General features: G+C 52.1%; 1 protein-coding gene across 1 annotated transcript; it reads left to right on the top strand.

Annotated features, from left to right (window-relative positions):
- Positions 1–4,709: 4,709 nt before the first annotated feature.
- On the top strand, positions 4,710–16,148 carry NSUN4 (NOP2/Sun RNA methyltransferase 4). The gene is made up of 6 exons (XM_075320178.1): positions 4,710–5,014; positions 10,722–11,002; positions 14,600–14,751; positions 14,822–14,976; positions 15,058–15,182; positions 15,838–16,148. Exons 1-6 carry the CDS (start codon positions 4,925–4,927, stop codon positions 16,112–16,114), a joined length of 1,080 nt encoding a protein of 359 aa, XP_075176293.1. The 5' UTR covers positions 4,710–4,924; the 3' UTR covers positions 16,115–16,148.
- Positions 16,149–16,464: the final 316 nt, after the last annotated feature.

Raw genomic sequence — 16,464 nt, 5'->3', positions numbered from 1 at the left:
ATATTATATATTATATATATTATATATATATTATATATATATATATCTATATATTATATATATACTATATATATATAATATATATATATATATTATAATATATATATATATTATATATATTATATATTATATATATATATATATTATATATATATATAATATTATATATATATATTTTATAATTATATATCGGTTAAAAGGACTGTTTGGTGGACTTCCTTGTGTTATGCTGCCACCTGCTGTCAAACAGAGAACAGCGGGAAAAAGTCCTGCTGCTCAAGTGACTTGATTGAGTCTGGATACAGGAGGGAGGAGGAGTCTACATGTGGCTGTTTTGCAGGGAGGAGTGTGCTGGAGTGGGCTGTAAGATAGAAGGCCTCAGTCTGCCCTGTTTTCCGAGGTCCAAGTACCTTAGAGTGTTGCGTGGTGTCCCCCCCAAGACACAGATCCAAAGAGGCTGGACCTTAGAGTGTTGCGTGGTGTCCCCCCCAAGACACAGATCCAAAGAGGCTGGATGTGGGGCGAGGAGCCAGGCAGCACGTGCAAATTACAAAATTACAGATCCAAAGAGGCTGGATGTGGAGCGAGGAGCCAGGCAGCACGTGCAAGTTACAGACCCGGGACAAAGACTGAACTTTAGAGGTGTCTGCCAGCGGAATACGGGCCCCAACGGTGACTAGGTACCCCACGCTGAAACCTGCAGTTAAGTGTGCACACTACTTTTAGTTAGGGACAGATAGTAAAAGACTCTGCACTGTGTTATACGAGTAAGGTAACAAGGACTCTGCGTTTTTTTGTTTAATAAGCATTTCTGTGTTTTGTTTTTGGAGTACAATCTGAGGCTTCCTATCCTTGACAAGCTATTCAAAGTAGTTGTATGTATATTGCATTATCTCTACTGCTGTGCACATTCCCGATTTTCTCCCCTTCCCACACTTTTCCTCTACCTGTGTTGTGCAATACATTATTAAATTTGCATTGATTAACCCCCGTGGTTCCGTGCAGTCCTTGCGTATCCCGTTACCTGCAGGTTATTACACCTGTACTCCACACAGGCGCCCCGTGCCTCACCATCTGCCGGACGCTTAGCCCTTTTCACTGCTCCACACTGGCGTCCTCCGGATCCTCTCCTCGATGCTGAGCTGTGACGTGCGGTAGTCACCGCCCACAGCCCTGTCAAGCAGTGTGAGTGGCGCCAGCATCCTCTGACGTACCCGTCAAGTTTGAGAGCCCGGAACTTGACGGGATGTAAGAGAATACTAGCAGCTGCAGCACCAGGGGGTCATGTGACCGGCACTGAGCGTGCAGGATAGCGCCGTTGAGTGCCAGAACTGCAAATAGAAGCTAATGCAGAAAACGCCTATAATGGTAAGGTACACTCATAGGGTATGTGCGTACTAGGCGTTTTTTTCATGCTGCGGTTTTATGTGCGTTTTTGTCTCAAAAAACGCACCCGCGGCTAAAAAACGCGACAAACGCATGCGTTTTTGCCCCGATTTGGTGCGTTTTTTGCTGCGTTTTTGCTCACTGCGTTTTTAATCAGTGCACAATGCCATTAAAGATTGTTGATGAAAAAAAAAAAAAAAGGTGTGTCATTTCCTTCTTCAAAATGTTCATTGTATGCAGGAGAGCAGACAGCTGCAGAACTAGTGTATGCAGGAGAGCAGACAGCAGATGCAGAACTACAAGGCTCAGCATCCTCAATTCACTAGTGTATGCAGGAGAGCAGACAGCAGCTGCAGAACTACAAGGCTCAGCATCCTCCATCCAGGACTGTATGCAGTTTTTTGCCCAAAAAGAAAAAAAAAATGACATGGGCTTCGCCATATTTTTGAATGCTAGCCAGGTACAGCAGGCAGGTACGGGCTGCCCCCAACTGCCTATTTGTACCCGGCTGGGAACCAAAAATATAGAGAAGCCCTTTTTTTTAATTATTTCATGAATTTCATGAAATAATTTAAAAAAAAAAAAAATGACGTGAGCTTCGCCTAATTTTTGAGTCCAGCCGGGTACAACTAGGCAGCTGGGGATTGGAATCCTCAGTGCAGGGTGCCCAAGCTTTCTGGGCACCCCCACTGTGAATTGCAGTCCGCAGCCACCCCAGAAAATGGCGCTTTCATAGAAGCGCCATCTTCTGGCGCTGTGTCCAACTCTTCCAGCTGCCCTGATGCCGGGTGGCTAGCTGGGTAATAATGGAGTTAGGGCTAGCTGTATATTATCAGCTAGCCTTAAGCCCGAAATTCATGGTGTCATGCCAATATTAGACATGGCCACCATGAATTTCTAGTAATGATAAAAAAAAAAAACAACACACAGAAAAATATTTTTATTAGAAATAAAACACAACACAATTAGTGACTCCATCTTTATTGAAATAAAGAACCCCCCTCCGCAGTAATCCTGGGTCAAGGGTCGTCCAATCCGGATCCAATATCATCTGATCGGTTTGCTGGAAGGCAAAGCGATCATATGATGTGTCAGGTTAAACTACGTGAATCACATCACACATCAGCTGATTGTATAAAAGCCGATTATACAATCAGCTGATGCATCAGTAGAAAAAAAAAATAATACTCACTTATGTGCTGTGCTGATTACCGGCAGCTCCTGGAGCGATCGATTGGACAGGAGTCTGATCCTGTCCGATCGCTGCAGGAGCTGCCGGTAATCAGCTGATGAAGTCCCCTGACGGCAGGATCAGCTGATAGCCGGCCGGGCGCGAAAAAGCCGGCGAGACTACGATCAGCTGATGCGTCAGGTGACTGCATCAGGTGATCCACCGCCAGGTCCTACCCCGGGGAGACTGCACACAGCCAGAGCGGCGGTACCGAGACAGGGGCTGGGAGCGGGCATGGCACCGGGACCCTGCAGACAGGTGAGTATAAATGACTTTTTTTTTTTCTACTGTTCACTTTGGTTTTCGCCGCTGCCTCCACCTCCCGCCCAGACATGGCGCCGCACGGAGCTGACATGGCACCGGACAGGAGGTGGAGGCAGCGGTGACGGTACCGGGAGGATTCATGCTTCTGTGTTTACCAACAGAAGGAATCCTCTTCCTGTACACGTCACTTTACTGCCCACCCCTTGCGTTTATAGCTGCGTTTTAGTCATAGAAACGCAGCTATATGCGTTTTTCATTGCGTTGTTGAACATCTCATTGAACTCAATGGGTGAAAAACGCAGAAATAATTGACATGCTGCATTTTTGTGGTCACCACAAAAACGCAGCTACAAAAAAACGCTGTGTCAGGACAGCACTTCTGAAAACCCATAGACATTGCTGGGGAAGCAATGTCACTGCGTTTTCAGCACAAAAACGCGGTAAAAAACGCCGCTAAAAACGCCTAGTGCGCACAAGGCCATAGATAAAATAAAACAAATATGTGAACCACCCCTTTAATGCTCCTTGGTTCACCCCTCTGTTCTTACCCCCCTGGGCTCCTCGGCTCACCTCTATGTCCCTCCCCCCCTCCAATGCTCCTTGGCCCACCTCTCTGTCCCCCACACCCAGGGCTCCACAGCTCACTTCTGTCCCCCCCCAATGCTCCTTGACCCACCCCTCTGTCCCCACTCCCCCCCAGGAGGGCTCTTCGGCTCACCTCTCTGTCCCCCCAATGCTCCTCGGCTCACCTTTCTGTCCCCCCCAGGAGGGCTCCTCGGCTCATCTCTGTCCCCCCCCCCCAATGCTCCTCGGCTCACCTCTCTGTCCCCCCCCATGCTCCTCGGCTCATCTCTCTGTCCCCCCCCCATGCTCCTCGGCTCACCTCTCTGTCCCTCCCCCAATGCTCCTTGGCTCACCTCTCTGTCCCTCCCCCAATGCTCCTCGGCTCACCTCTCTGTCCCTCCCCCAATGCTCCTCGGCTCACCTCTCTGTCCCTCCCCCAATGCTCCTCGGCTCACCTCTCTGTCCCTCCCCCAATGCTCCTTGGCTCACCTCTCTGTCCCTCCCCCAATGCTCCTTGGCTCACCTCTCTGTCCCTCCCCCAATGCTCCTTGGCTCACCTCTCTGTCCCTCCCCAATGCTCCTTGGCTCACCTCTCTGTCCCTCCCCCAATGCTCCTTGGCTCACCTCTCTGTCCCTCCCCCAATGCTCCTCGGCTCACCCCTCTGTCGTCCCCCCCCCCCAATGCTCCTCGGCTCACCTCTCTGTCCCTCCCCCAATGCTCCTCGGCTCACCTCTGTCCTCCCCCTAATGCTCCTCGGCTCACCCCTCTGTCCCTCCCCCAATGCTCCTCGGCTCACCTTTCTGTCCCTCCCCCAATGCTCCTCGGCTCACCTCTCTGTCCCCCCCCCCCCCCCCATGCTCCTCGGCTCACCTCTGTCCCCCCCCCCCCCCCATGCTCCTCGGCTCACCTCTGTCCCCCCCCCCCCAATGCTCCTCGGCTCACCCCTCTGTCGTCCACCCCCAATGCTCCACGTCTCACCTCTGTCCCCCCCAATGCTCCTCGGCTCACCCCTCTGTCGTCCCCCCCCAATGGTCCTCGGCTCACCTCTGTCCCCCCCAATGCTCTTTGGCTTCTCTCTCTCTCTGTTTACCTCTGCGCCTCCTCTTTCCTCTTCCTTTTATTGACAATGTTCGCACCATAATCGGCCGATCTGGGGCTGTGAGACGGGCGATGGCCCCGAGCTCATAGCAGGGTAGCTACATGAATGTACGGCCTCCCTCCAGGTATGATGTAATTTGTCATGTGATGGGGGTTGAAACTACCACATTGAGGCGTGCAGGGAGGATAACTCCTCCACATGGGGGGCGAAGTCTCCATGATTACAGTCGACGAGAGGAAACATCGCCACGCCCACGCCCACTAACCTGGTAGGAGCTTGTACACTCTAGGCTCAACTACAGCCGGACATTCACCAGAGCGAGCGGAACGTTCTGTGAGGACTCTGCTTCCGGCGGGCGGAGTTCGCGTCTGCACAGAAAATGGCGGCCTCCATAGGAGCGACACTGATCCGAAGGAAACTACGGGAACCGGTGCGAGTGTTCTGCAGATACCGATATAAGAAGAAATGGGTGAGAGCAACGAACACGACCCCGGGTAACGAGGAGACTCCCAGATATGGCAGGACCCCGGGTAACGAGGAGACCCCAGATATGGCAGGACCCCGGGTAACGAGGAGACCCCCAGATATCACAGGACCCCGGGTACCGAGGAGACCCCCAGATATCACAGGACCGAGGAGACCCCCAGATATCACAGGACCCCGGGGACCGAGGAGACCCCCAGATATCACAGGACCCCGGGTAGCGAGGAGACCCCCAGATATCACAGGACCCCCGGTAACGAAGAGACCCCCCCCCAGATATGGCAGGACCCCGGGTAATGAAGAGACCCCCCATATATGGCAGGACCCCGGGTAACGAGGAGACTCCCAGATATGGCAGGACCCCGGGTAACGAGGAGACCCCCAGATATCACAGGACCCCGGGGACCGAGGAGACCCCCAGATATCACAGGACCCCGGGGACCGAGGAGACCCCCAGATATCACAGGACCCCCGGGGACCGAGGAGACACCCAGATATCACAGGACCGAGGAGACCCCCAGATATCACAGGACCCCGGGGACCGAGGAGACCCCCAGATATCACAGGACCCCGGGAAACGAAGAGACCCCCCCCCTCCAGATATGGCAGGACCCCGGGTAATGAAGAGACCCCCAGATATGGCAGGACCCCCGGGTAGCGAGGAGACCCCCCCCCAGATATGGCAGGACCCCGGGTAGCGAGGAGACCCCCAGATATCACAGGACCCCGGGGACCGAGGAGACCCCCCAGATATGACAGGACCCCGGGTAACGAAGAGACCCCCAGATATGGCAGGACCCCGGGTAGCGAGGAGACACCCAGATACGGCAGGACCCCGGGTAACGAGGAGACCCCCAAGATATGGCAGGACCCGGGGTAACGAGGAGACCCCCAGATAAGAACATAATAGAAAAGAACAATCCACAGGAAAAATGGTTGCATGTTTAAGAGGATAATGTCATTAATATAAGCTATAATTCATGAACCTCTGCAGCCATTATTAACCACATCTTTATTTGTTACTGGACAAGTTGCACAAGGAACAACCATTAAAACGAAGAGAAAACGCTGCGACCAAGCGTCCTGATTTCAAGTGAAAAATAAAATATATTTATTGATCAAAAGGGTGAAAATAGCATATGATTAAAAACGGAATACAAACCAGTGAACAAAAGGAAGGAGTTCCCAGCATGATTGCAAAAAAATATATGATATAATAGGCCAATAATGCCATCAAAGGATGAGCAATAATATTGATGTATAATAACAGACAATATATAGATTGTAATATTGCTCTTAAATAATATTGCATTTAAATTATACATTCAGTGTCCAAAACCTGTAGCCTCAATGTAATATTAGATGATGTATTATAGTTGTACAATATAATGAACTAATACAGTGCAAGAGGATTTTAGGCCACTATGTGGAAAGGAATAATACTCGCCATGTATGTTTCAGGATAACATCCAATGACCACATATTATTACTAGGGATGATCGAATACCTCAAATATTCGGCTTCGCGAATATTTGCCGAATAGGTCGCCACTATTCGAAGCACAATGTAAGTCTATGGGAAACCAGGATAACAACTATTCGGGCTTCCCATAGACTTACATTGCGCATCGAATATTCGCATAGCGGCGACCTATTCGTCGGATATTCGCGAAGCCGAATATTTAAGGTATTCGATCATCCCTAATTATTACACAACATGCAAATTTAAATGACATAAGGCGGTGTACACCAGACAGGTATCACATAAATATCTGTCCCACAATTGACTCTTACAGCAAAGACCTAGCAATGTGAATTAATAAATAGGTAAGTCAATATCCACAAATAATTTGTCACACTGATATCCAATAGTAGATAGTGTATATCACACTGATAGCATTATAATATTATTATTTATTATTATAGCGCCATTTATTCCATGGCGCTTTACAAGTGAAAGAGGGTATACGTACAACAATCATTAACAGTACAAGACAGACTGGTATAGGAGGAGAGAGGACCCTGCCCGCGAGGGCTCACGGTCTACAGGGAAGGGGTGATGGTACAATAGGTGAGGACAGAGCTGGTTGCGCAGTGGTGTACTGGACTGAGGGCTATTGTAGGTTGTAGGCTTGTTGGAAGATATGGGTCTTCAGGTTCTTCTTGAAGCTTTCCACGGTAGGGGAGAGTCTGATATGCTGAGGTAGAGCGTTCCAGAGTATGGGGGAGGCACGGGAGAAATCTTGTATGCGATTGTGGGAAGAGGAGATAAGAGAGGAATAGAGAAGGAGATCTTGTGAGGATCTGAGGTTGCGTGCAGGTAGATACCGGGAGACTAGGTCACAGATGTAAGGAGGAGACAGGTTGTGGATGGCTTTGTAGGTCATGGTTAATGTTTTGAACTGGAGTCGTTGGGCAATGGGAAGCCAGTTAAGGGAGTGGCGAGGCTGGGGAATAGCGAGGGAAAAGGTGGATTAAGCGGGCTGCAGAGTTCAGGATAGATTGGAGGGGTGCAAGAGTGTTGGAAGGGAGGCCAGAGAGCAGGAGGTTGCAGTAATATCCGGTGGTTTAATCCTATACCGAACAAAACCTAACATATTGTGTAATGGTCATACCCATCAGGAATTACCCAGTATTAACTTCATCGCGTCACCCAAGGATCACAAGAACAATAACGATATCTCCAAATATCTAAATGATGCAGTCGTCAGGAAGCACCTCCGTACATAGGGGGTTATACCTATCAGCTATACCAGGGGTGGGGAACCTCCGGCCCGCGGGCCACATGCGGCCCGCGGGCCACATGCGGCCCGCCAAGACCTTTTATGCGGCCCCCGGGCACATTCCCGGGGGCTGTAGTGCTGGGGCCGCCAGCCCTTTAAATGACCACATGCACTGTTTGGGAGAACCAATGGGCTCTCCCGCTGTCCAGTAGCGTAATCAGTGGTGTGTGCCCGCCCCTCTGTCCCCTCGTGCTGTGTGTGTGCCCGCCCCTCTGCCCTCCGGAGCGATGTGCCCGCCCCTCTTTCCCCTCGTGCTGTGTGTGCCCGCCCCTCTGCCCTCCGGAGCGATCTGCCTGCCCCTCTTTCCCCTCGTGCTGTGTGTGCCCGCCCCTCTGCCCTCCGGAGCGATCTGCCCGCCCCTCTTTCCCCTCGTGCGGTGTGCTCGCCCCTCTGCCCTCCGGAGCGATTTGCCCGCCCCTCTTTCCCCTCGTGTGGTGTGCCCTCTGCCCTCCGGAGCGATCTGCCCCCTCTGCCCTCGGCGCGATGTGCCCGCCCCTATGTCCTGTCGTGTGGTGTGACGGCACCTTTCAACTCCAGAGCGATCTGCCCGCCCCTCTGCCCTCCGGCCTGCACTGTCTCCGGCGCTGTGTGTGCGCGCCTGCACTCTGCTCCCCGTCCAGTACTTTGTGTACCCTCCCTCCAGAGTTGTGTGCAACGATCAGTGCTGTGTCCCTCACCCCATGCTGTCTATCACCTCAGGTTTGTGGCTCCCCGGTAATGTCAGGGCTCTGCAGGTGCTGTGTGCAGAGCCTTGACATTACTGGGGTGCAGTGCTGTGTGCCCTCCCAATGCTGTGCATCACCCCCTGATGTCTGTGCCCCTCAGTGATGGCTTTGCTCCCAGGCCCTCTTGCATTCTGTATGCCCCCCAGCACCTCTTGCGTTGTGTATGCCCCCCAGCCCCTCTTGCGTTGTGTATGCCCCCCAGCCCCTCTTGCGTTGTGTATGCCCCCCAGCCCCTCTTGGGTTGTTTGCCTTCAGCGTCTCCTGTGACTTATACATCACATTGGAGATGCTGGGGGCATATACATCACAGGAGACACTGGGGACATACACAACACAGGAGGGGCTGTGGGCATTTACATCACAGGAGGGGCTGGGAGCATATATAGCTCCTCATGTGATGTATGTGCCTCCAGTGTCTCCTGTGTTGTGTATATACAGCAGTCCCAGCGTTTCCTTTCTGTGGTGTATACGTCAGTCCCAGCGTTTTCAATGTGATGTATATGCCCCCAGCCCCTCCAGTGATGTATGTGCCTTCAGTGACTCCTGTAATGTATATAGAGCAGTCCCAGTGTCTCCTATGTGTTGTGTGTGCCTCCAGTGTCTCCTATGTGTTGTGTGTGCCTCCAGTGTCTCCTATGTGTTGTGTGTGCCTCCAGTGTCTCCTATGTGTTGTGTGTGCCTCCAGTGTCTCCTATGTGTTGTGGGTGCCTCCAGGGTCTCCTATGTGTTGTGGGTGCCTCCAGCGTCTCCTATGTGTTGTGGGTGCCTCCAGCGTCTCCTATGTGTTGTGTGTGCCTCCAGCGTCTCCTATGTGTTGTGTGTGCCTCCAGCGTCTCCTATGTGTTGTGCGTGCCTCCAGCGTCTCCTATGTGTTGTGCGTGCCTCCAGTGTCTCCTATGTGTTGTGCGTGCCTCCAGTGTCTCCTATGTGTTGTGTGTGCCTCCAGTGTCTCCTATGTGTTGTGTGTGCCTCCAGCGTCTCCTATGTGTTGTGCGTGCCTCCAGCGTCTCCTATGTGTTGTGTGTGCCTCCAGTGTCTCCTATGTGTTGTGCGTGCCTCCAGTGTCTCCTATGTGTTGTGCGTGCCTCCAGTGTCTCCTATGTGTTGTGTGTGCCTCCAGCGTCTCCTATGCGATGTATATGATTTAGCAAATATTATTATCACAAAGAGTTGACTGCGCTTCAGACCGAGACAGAAAAGCAGTTGTGAGAAGAAACATGATTAGTATCATCCAACATCACAACCGCACCAAAGAGAAGCCGCTCCGGCCGCCACAGTAGGGGTGAGTTAATTGTTTGACCAAATATAGCCAGGTAATTTTCACATTGATAATTTTGTGCGGCCCCCGAAGGTTGGTAGAAATTTTCAAATGGCCCCCGGCTGAAAAAAGGTTCCCCACCCCTGAGCTATACCATCATCAGTCACATATGGGTCTATAATACACTGTCCATGATTCAAGGATTGTTACATGCCATCGCGTCACCTAGGATGGCATACTTACAGCTTAGATGGTATGAAAAACAAATCACCTAAAATGCCTAATAATTCTGCACACAGTGTATTTAAGAGCAATATTACAATCTATATATTGTGTCTGTTGTTATTATACATCAATATTATTGCTCATCCTTTGATGGCATTATTGGCCTATTATATAATTTTTTTGCAATCATGCTGGGAACTCCTTCCTTTGGTTCACTGGTTTGTGTTCTCTGTTGTTCAATAAATATATTTTTCACTTGAAATCAGGACACTTGAATGTAGTTTTTTCTTTGTTTTAATGACCCCCATACATGGCAGGACCCCAGTTTACAAGGAGTTCCCGAGATATCACAGGATCCCAGGTAACGAGGAGACCCCCAGATATCACAGAACCCCGGGTAATGAGGAGACCCCAAGATATGGCTGGACCCCAGGTAACGAGGAGTCCCCAGATATCCAAGACCCCGGGCAACGAGAAGACCCCCCCAGATATCACAGGGCCTCAGGTAACGAGGAGACCCCCATATATGGCAGGACCCCTGGGAACGAGGAGACACCCCCCCCCCCCCCCGATATATTGCAGGACCCCGGGGGAACGAGGAGACCCCCCTATGTATGGCAGGATCCCGGGGAACAAGGAGATCCTCCCCCATATGTGGCAGGACCCCGGCGGTGCACTGTTCTTAGTGACCCCTCTCTTGCAGGCCTCCAGTGTGGTCGGAGCCCCGGCGCCCCGCCTGGCGCTGCAGTTCTGTGATGTGACGTACGGCGCTCAGCTCGGTGGTCTCTGGCCCTCGGTTCGCGCCGCTCTCCTGTCCGAGCAGAAGTACGGCGCCCTCATCAATAAGTTCTCCAGCGTGGAGGCTGTGACCCGCGGCCTCCGCTCCCTCAATGCTGCCGACTTCCTGCAGAAGGCGCCGCTGACCTCCGGCCTCACATGTTACACCTTCCCCCGTGGCGACATCAGCCGCTTCCCAGCAGCCAGGTACCGGCCCCCCATAGTGATTATTAATGGACTCTGACTGCACAAAACGACGCCCGCAGAGGCCGCATTTCTGACCACCCCCACCCAACTGTAATCTACATAAATGTCCAGCAGGTACAGCATCCTCCCTCCTGACTGGAGCACTTATATCCCGCCGGTGACTGTGACGGTCTAAGCCCCCACCAGTGATTGTGATGGTTCTTCCCCTGGTGACTGTGACGGTAAGGCCCCCCCGCCTCCCCAGTCTCCCTCCCCGTCACAGTGCAAAAATCTCACATTATTTGCAAAAGTTTTTATTGGACATTTTGCTCTGTTTAGCGGTGCTGTATGGGGAGGCTGGGTGCACACTGTGTCCGCTAAAAGCCAAATGTTAGGCTGTCTGTTCTCTCTCTCGGTCTGTCTCTCGCTCTCTCTTGGCTTTTCTCTCTCGGCCTCTTCGTTCTCCCCTACCGCTCATTAGCCTCTTTACATAGTCACTGTACCTACTTATTGTGCTCATACATATTCACTGCTTCCCCCGTCTGTGATTGGTTGCAGTCAGATCCGCCCCCATGCTGAGTGACAGCTGTCTGACTACAACCAATCACAGACGTTGGTGGGCGGGTCTATACCGTACAGTAAGTTAAATACCGTATTTTTCGGATTATAATACGCTCTTTTCTTCCCAAAAATTTGGGAGGAAAATGAGGGGTGCATCTTAAAATCTGAATGTAGCTTACCGGAGGTGGAGAATGGGCGTTGTGCTGGCTGCGGTGGGCGCTGTGTGGAGCAGGGCGGTGCGGGGATGTGCTGGCTGCGGTCGACAGTGCGGGGATGTGCTGGCTGCGGTCGACGGTGTGGGGTTGTTCTACCTGCGGTGGGTGAGATGCTTTGTCGGCGGTGCTGGCTATGGTGGGCGCTGTGTAGAGCTAGGTGGTGCGGCGGGTGACATGCTCTGTCAGTGGTGCGGTGCTGTACTGGCTGCGGCGGGTGAGATATTCTGTCGGCGGTGCGGAGCTGCGCTTGCTGTGGTGGGGTCTGTATGGAACAAGGTGGTGAGATGCTCTGTCGGCGGTGCTATATTCAAATAATGCCGCCTGATGTCGGCGCATGCGCAGATGGAGCTCTTGGATTGTCATTGAGCCGAGACTCAATCTGCGCAGGCACCAATTCTGGGCGGCAGTATTTGAAGACTGCACTGCCGACAGGGCTTCTCACCTCCCACTGCCCACACAGCCAACACGGCCGGCCACATAGCGGCCAACACGGCCAGCCACACTGCAGCCAGGATCGCCTCTGCTTCCTGTGCTCCCCGCTGCACCACTGCTGTCAGCCCCCTCCGGTAAGATACCACTGGAGTGTAAAACTGAGCCCATTTTTTTTTTTTAACTTTTTTTATCTCTATATTTGGGGTGCGTCTTATAAAACGAAAAATACGGTAATTTAAAAAAAAAACAAAACAAAAAAAAACGATGTGCGGTTCCCCTAATTTTGATACCCAGCCTAGATAAAGCCCCACAGCTGGGGGTTGGTATTCTCAGACTGGGGAGGCCTATGGTTATTTGGCTCTCCCCAACCTAAAAAAATATCAGCCTGCAGCTGCCCGGAATTGCCACATCCATTGGATGTGACAGTCCCAGGACTTTACCCAGCTCTTCCCGATTGCCCTGGTGCAGTGACAATTGGAGTAATAAGGAGTTAATGGGAGCCCATAGCAGCCACTAAGTCCTACAGTAGATTAGTCATGGCAGGCATCTATGAGACAACCCCTCATCACTAATCTGTAAGTGAAAGTAAATAAACACAAACTCCTAAAAATCCTTTATTTGACATAAAAAGCCCCCTCTTTCACCACTTTATTAACCCCTCATACACCCCTGCAGATCCGAAGTAATCCACATGAGGTCCGACAATGCTTCCAGCACCTGCCAACAACTGCCCGCTGTGAGCTCCACACAGCAACTGAAGTGAGCCGTGCAGTTAGCGGTGATGTCAATCAGGTTAGCCAAAGCTGGAGTTCTCCACCTGCGACAACAAATTAGGTCGTGATTGAGGTGAGCCACAGGTGGAGGACTCGCCTTTGTGACGTCACCGCCAATCGCGCAGCTCACTTCAGTCACAGCCTGAACCTCACAGCGGTGAACCCGTGATGTCACTGCCGTGACACACGCCACACTGAGGGGCCCACAACTGTGACATCAGGGGTTCACCCGAGTTTATTCTGCTTGCGCGGCTGTGTCTGCGCTCACAGCGGGCAGTCATGCTCTATGACGGTTGCTCTGACAGGACAGGGATGTAGCAGAGCTGAATCGCCGTGGTACCTCGTGTGGATTACTTCGGACCTCCAGAAGTGTTTGGGAGTTAATAAAGAAGTGAAAGAGGGTGCTTTTTGTACTTTATTCCAAATAAAGGATATTTTGGGTGTTTGTGTTTATTTACTTTCACTTAACAGATTAATAATAGGGGCGAGGTCTCATACACGCCTGCCATCACTATTCTAGGGCTTAGTGGCAGCTGTGGGCTGCTATTAACGCCTTATTACCCCGATAGCCACCGAACCAGGGCAATGGGAAGAGCTGGGTCCAGTGCCAGAATTGGTGCATCTTATGGATGCTCCACTTCTGGTGCGGCTGTGCGGTGCTATTGTTGGGCTGGAAATGGCAAATAATGACGTCATATTAAAAAATATATATATATATATATATATATATATATAATATATAAAAAGCTGAGTGTATAATAATATAATATTTATTCATTTATATAGCGCTGTTAATTCCACAGCGCTTTACATAATAATAAATTAAAAATAAAAAGCGTGAGAGTAAGGGTTGCCCCCTGCAGCCGCTGCTGTTCCTGTGCTGGATATGAAAAAAGGGGGGACCCCACGTCTTTTTTTTTACCCTTCCCAAAAAAAAATTATAAAAACAGCTGGCCAAGCTAGCTATCCCTCTATTGAGCTATTCTGTTATTTATTTCTATTTCTCAATTATCCTATAATATTTTGTTTCTCCTTTAAAAAAACGCATTAACAAAATTGCAGCATCAGTACAAGTGGTTTTTTTTTTTACATTTCCAGGCTCTCTCTGTGACAAGGTGCAGTTTTGGTTGCAGTTTGTGTGCAGAAAAAAACTGTAGCGTGCACATGTAGCCTTAGGCGGGCTTTGCACGTTGTGACATTGCAAGTCGATGCTGCGATGTCGCACGCGATAGTCCCCGCCCCCGTCGCAGGTACGATATCTTGTGATAGCTGGCGTAGCGAACATTATCGCTACGCCAGCTTCACATGCACTCACCTGCCCTGCAACCGTCGCTCTGGCCGCCGACCCGCCTCCTTCCTAAGGGGGCGGGTCGTGCGGCGTCATAGCGACGTCACACGGCAGGCGGCCAATAGAAGCGGAGGGGCAGAGATGAGCAGGACGTAAACATCCCGCCCACCTCCTTCCTTCTCATTGCAGCCGGGAGGCAGGTAGGAGATGCTCCTCGCTCCTGCGGCTTCACACACAGCGATGTGAACCCTTCATGATCTGTAAACGAACTGGCCACTGCGAGGATCGCCCTGGGAACGCCTCCCCTCCGTCGGGCGGGGATCGTCCAGTAATGTTATCTTTCCTTCAGGTCCGGCACCCTCGGCCTTCTGGATTATTACCTGCTGGATGCCTCCTCGCTGCTTCCGGTCCTCGCTCTCGATGTCCAGCCGGATCACCGCGTCCTGGATTTGTGCGCTGCTCCGGGGGGAAAGACGCTGGCACTGCTGATGGAGGACTGCAGTAAGCCTCGGTGCCGGCCCAGTTGTGCAGACACCTCTTGGGGCGCCGCTCATCACTTTATCTGTTGCAGGGTTTTTGGCAGCCAACGATGCGTCCCTCTCTCGCTGTAAACGTTTGCACAGAGTCCTGCAGTCCTATATCCCGGGGAATCTCCGCACAGAGGGCCGGCTGCGGCTCACCACTCTGGATGGAACAGACTGGCCAGAGGACTCCATATACGACCGGGTGAGGATGAGGGAGGGCACGGATGAGGGAGGGCACGGATGGTCCTTCAGCGCTTCTGACCTATGACCCCCTCACATGCAGGTCCTGGTGGATGCGCCGTGCACCACAGACAGACACTCCCTGCTGGAGGAGGAGAACAATATCTTCCACCGCGCGAGGACGAGAGAGCGCCAGAGCCTCCCTCTGCTGCAGAGCCGCCTGCTGCTGTAAGTATGTGACCCCCTGCTGCAGAGCCGCCTGCTGCTGTAAGTATGTGATCCCCTGCTGCAGAGCCGCCTGCTGCTGTATGTGACCCCCCCCCCCCCCATCGCAGAGCTGCCTGCTGCTGTAAGTATGGGACTCTCCTATCGCAGAGCCGTCTGCTGCTGTAACTCTGCCCCCCCAGCGCAGAGCTGCCTGCTGCATGTGCCTCTCCCTGCTGCAGTAAGTCTGTGGCCCCCTCCCCACTTTGTAGAGCCTCCCTCTGCTGCAGAGCTGCCTTCTGCATGTGACTCCCCCCAACCACCCAGCCTCCCTCCTGCTGTAGAGCCTCCTGCTGCTGTAAGTCTGTGACCCCTCCTCACTTTGTAGAGCCTCTCCCTGCTGCAGAGATGCCTGCTCCATGTGACTCCCCCCAACTGCACAACTCCTCGCCTGCTGCAGAGCCGACCTGCTGCTGTATGTCTGCAGCCTCCCCCTTCTTCAGCGCCATCTGCCGCATTTGACTCCCCCCAATGTAGAGCCTCTTACTGCTGTAAGTCTGTGACCACCCCACTGCAGCCTTTCTCCTCCCCCTTTCCCACTGCAGAGTCGCCTGCTGCTGTGCGTGACCCCCTCCCAACTTTGTAGAGCGCTTCACTATGTCCCTGTTCTCTCACCCAGGTCCGGTCTGCGGGCGGTGGCACCAGGAGGTGATGTGGTGTATTCCACCTGCACACTGTCCGCGCTGCAGAATGAGTGTGTGGTGGAGCGGGTGCTGGGACTGGCGGCATCTGAATACGGCGTTCACGCTGAGATCCAGGATCTGCGCGGCTTCCGGGAAATGTTCAGGCAGACATTCACCTTCCATCTGGACACTCGACTAGGAGAACTGGTCCTGCCCCAGCTGAGCGCCAACCACGGCCCCCTGTACCTGTGCAAGATACGGAGGGTCCGCTGAGCCCTTCAATGTAATAAAGATCATGTGACCACGACCGCTCCATCCAACCTGCTGTAATATTATGTTCTCATGATGGGTGGGGGCTGATACCAGAGAGTAATAGATTGTACTTGTCTGTCCTATAGTCTCCTCCCCCAGTACTGGCTGATAACAAGGAGTAATAGATTGGAGTTGTGGCGCCCTGTGTCTGAGTCACCACAAATAACAGCTGCATGTGTATTTCAATCAGTATAAGGCCTAAGACACACGGCATGAAAATCGGGGCAAGTGGAATGCGATAAAACATCACATTCCACTCGGACCAATATTAACCTATGTCCCAGCACCCATGAGCGATTATTATCTCAGCC

Source organism: Anomaloglossus baeobatrachus, chromosome 8 (genome assembly GCF_048569485.1).
Source record: "Anomaloglossus baeobatrachus isolate aAnoBae1 chromosome 8, aAnoBae1.hap1, whole genome shotgun sequence".
Classification (NCBI taxonomy): Eukaryota; Metazoa; Chordata; class Amphibia; order Anura; family Aromobatidae; genus Anomaloglossus; species Anomaloglossus baeobatrachus.
Note: the sequence above shows the minus strand (reverse complement) of the source record. Positions and strands in the feature narration are given on the sequence as shown.

What these genes read in the sequence shown, in the direction of transcription:
- NSUN4 (XM_075320178.1), top strand. Translation starts at nt 4,925, where the DNA reads ATGGCGGCCTCCATAGGAGCGACACTGATCCGAAGGAAACTACGGGAA. An exon ending in AGGACTCCATATACGACCGG is followed by an intron (nt 14,977 to 15,057) that starts GTGAGGATGAGG and finishes CCTCACATGCAG; the next exon opens with GTCCTGGTGGATGCGCCGTG. An exon ending in CTGCAGAGCCGCCTGCTGCT is followed by an intron (nt 15,183 to 15,837) that starts GTAAGTATGTGA and finishes TCTCTCACCCAG; the next exon opens with GTCCGGTCTGCGGGCGGTGG.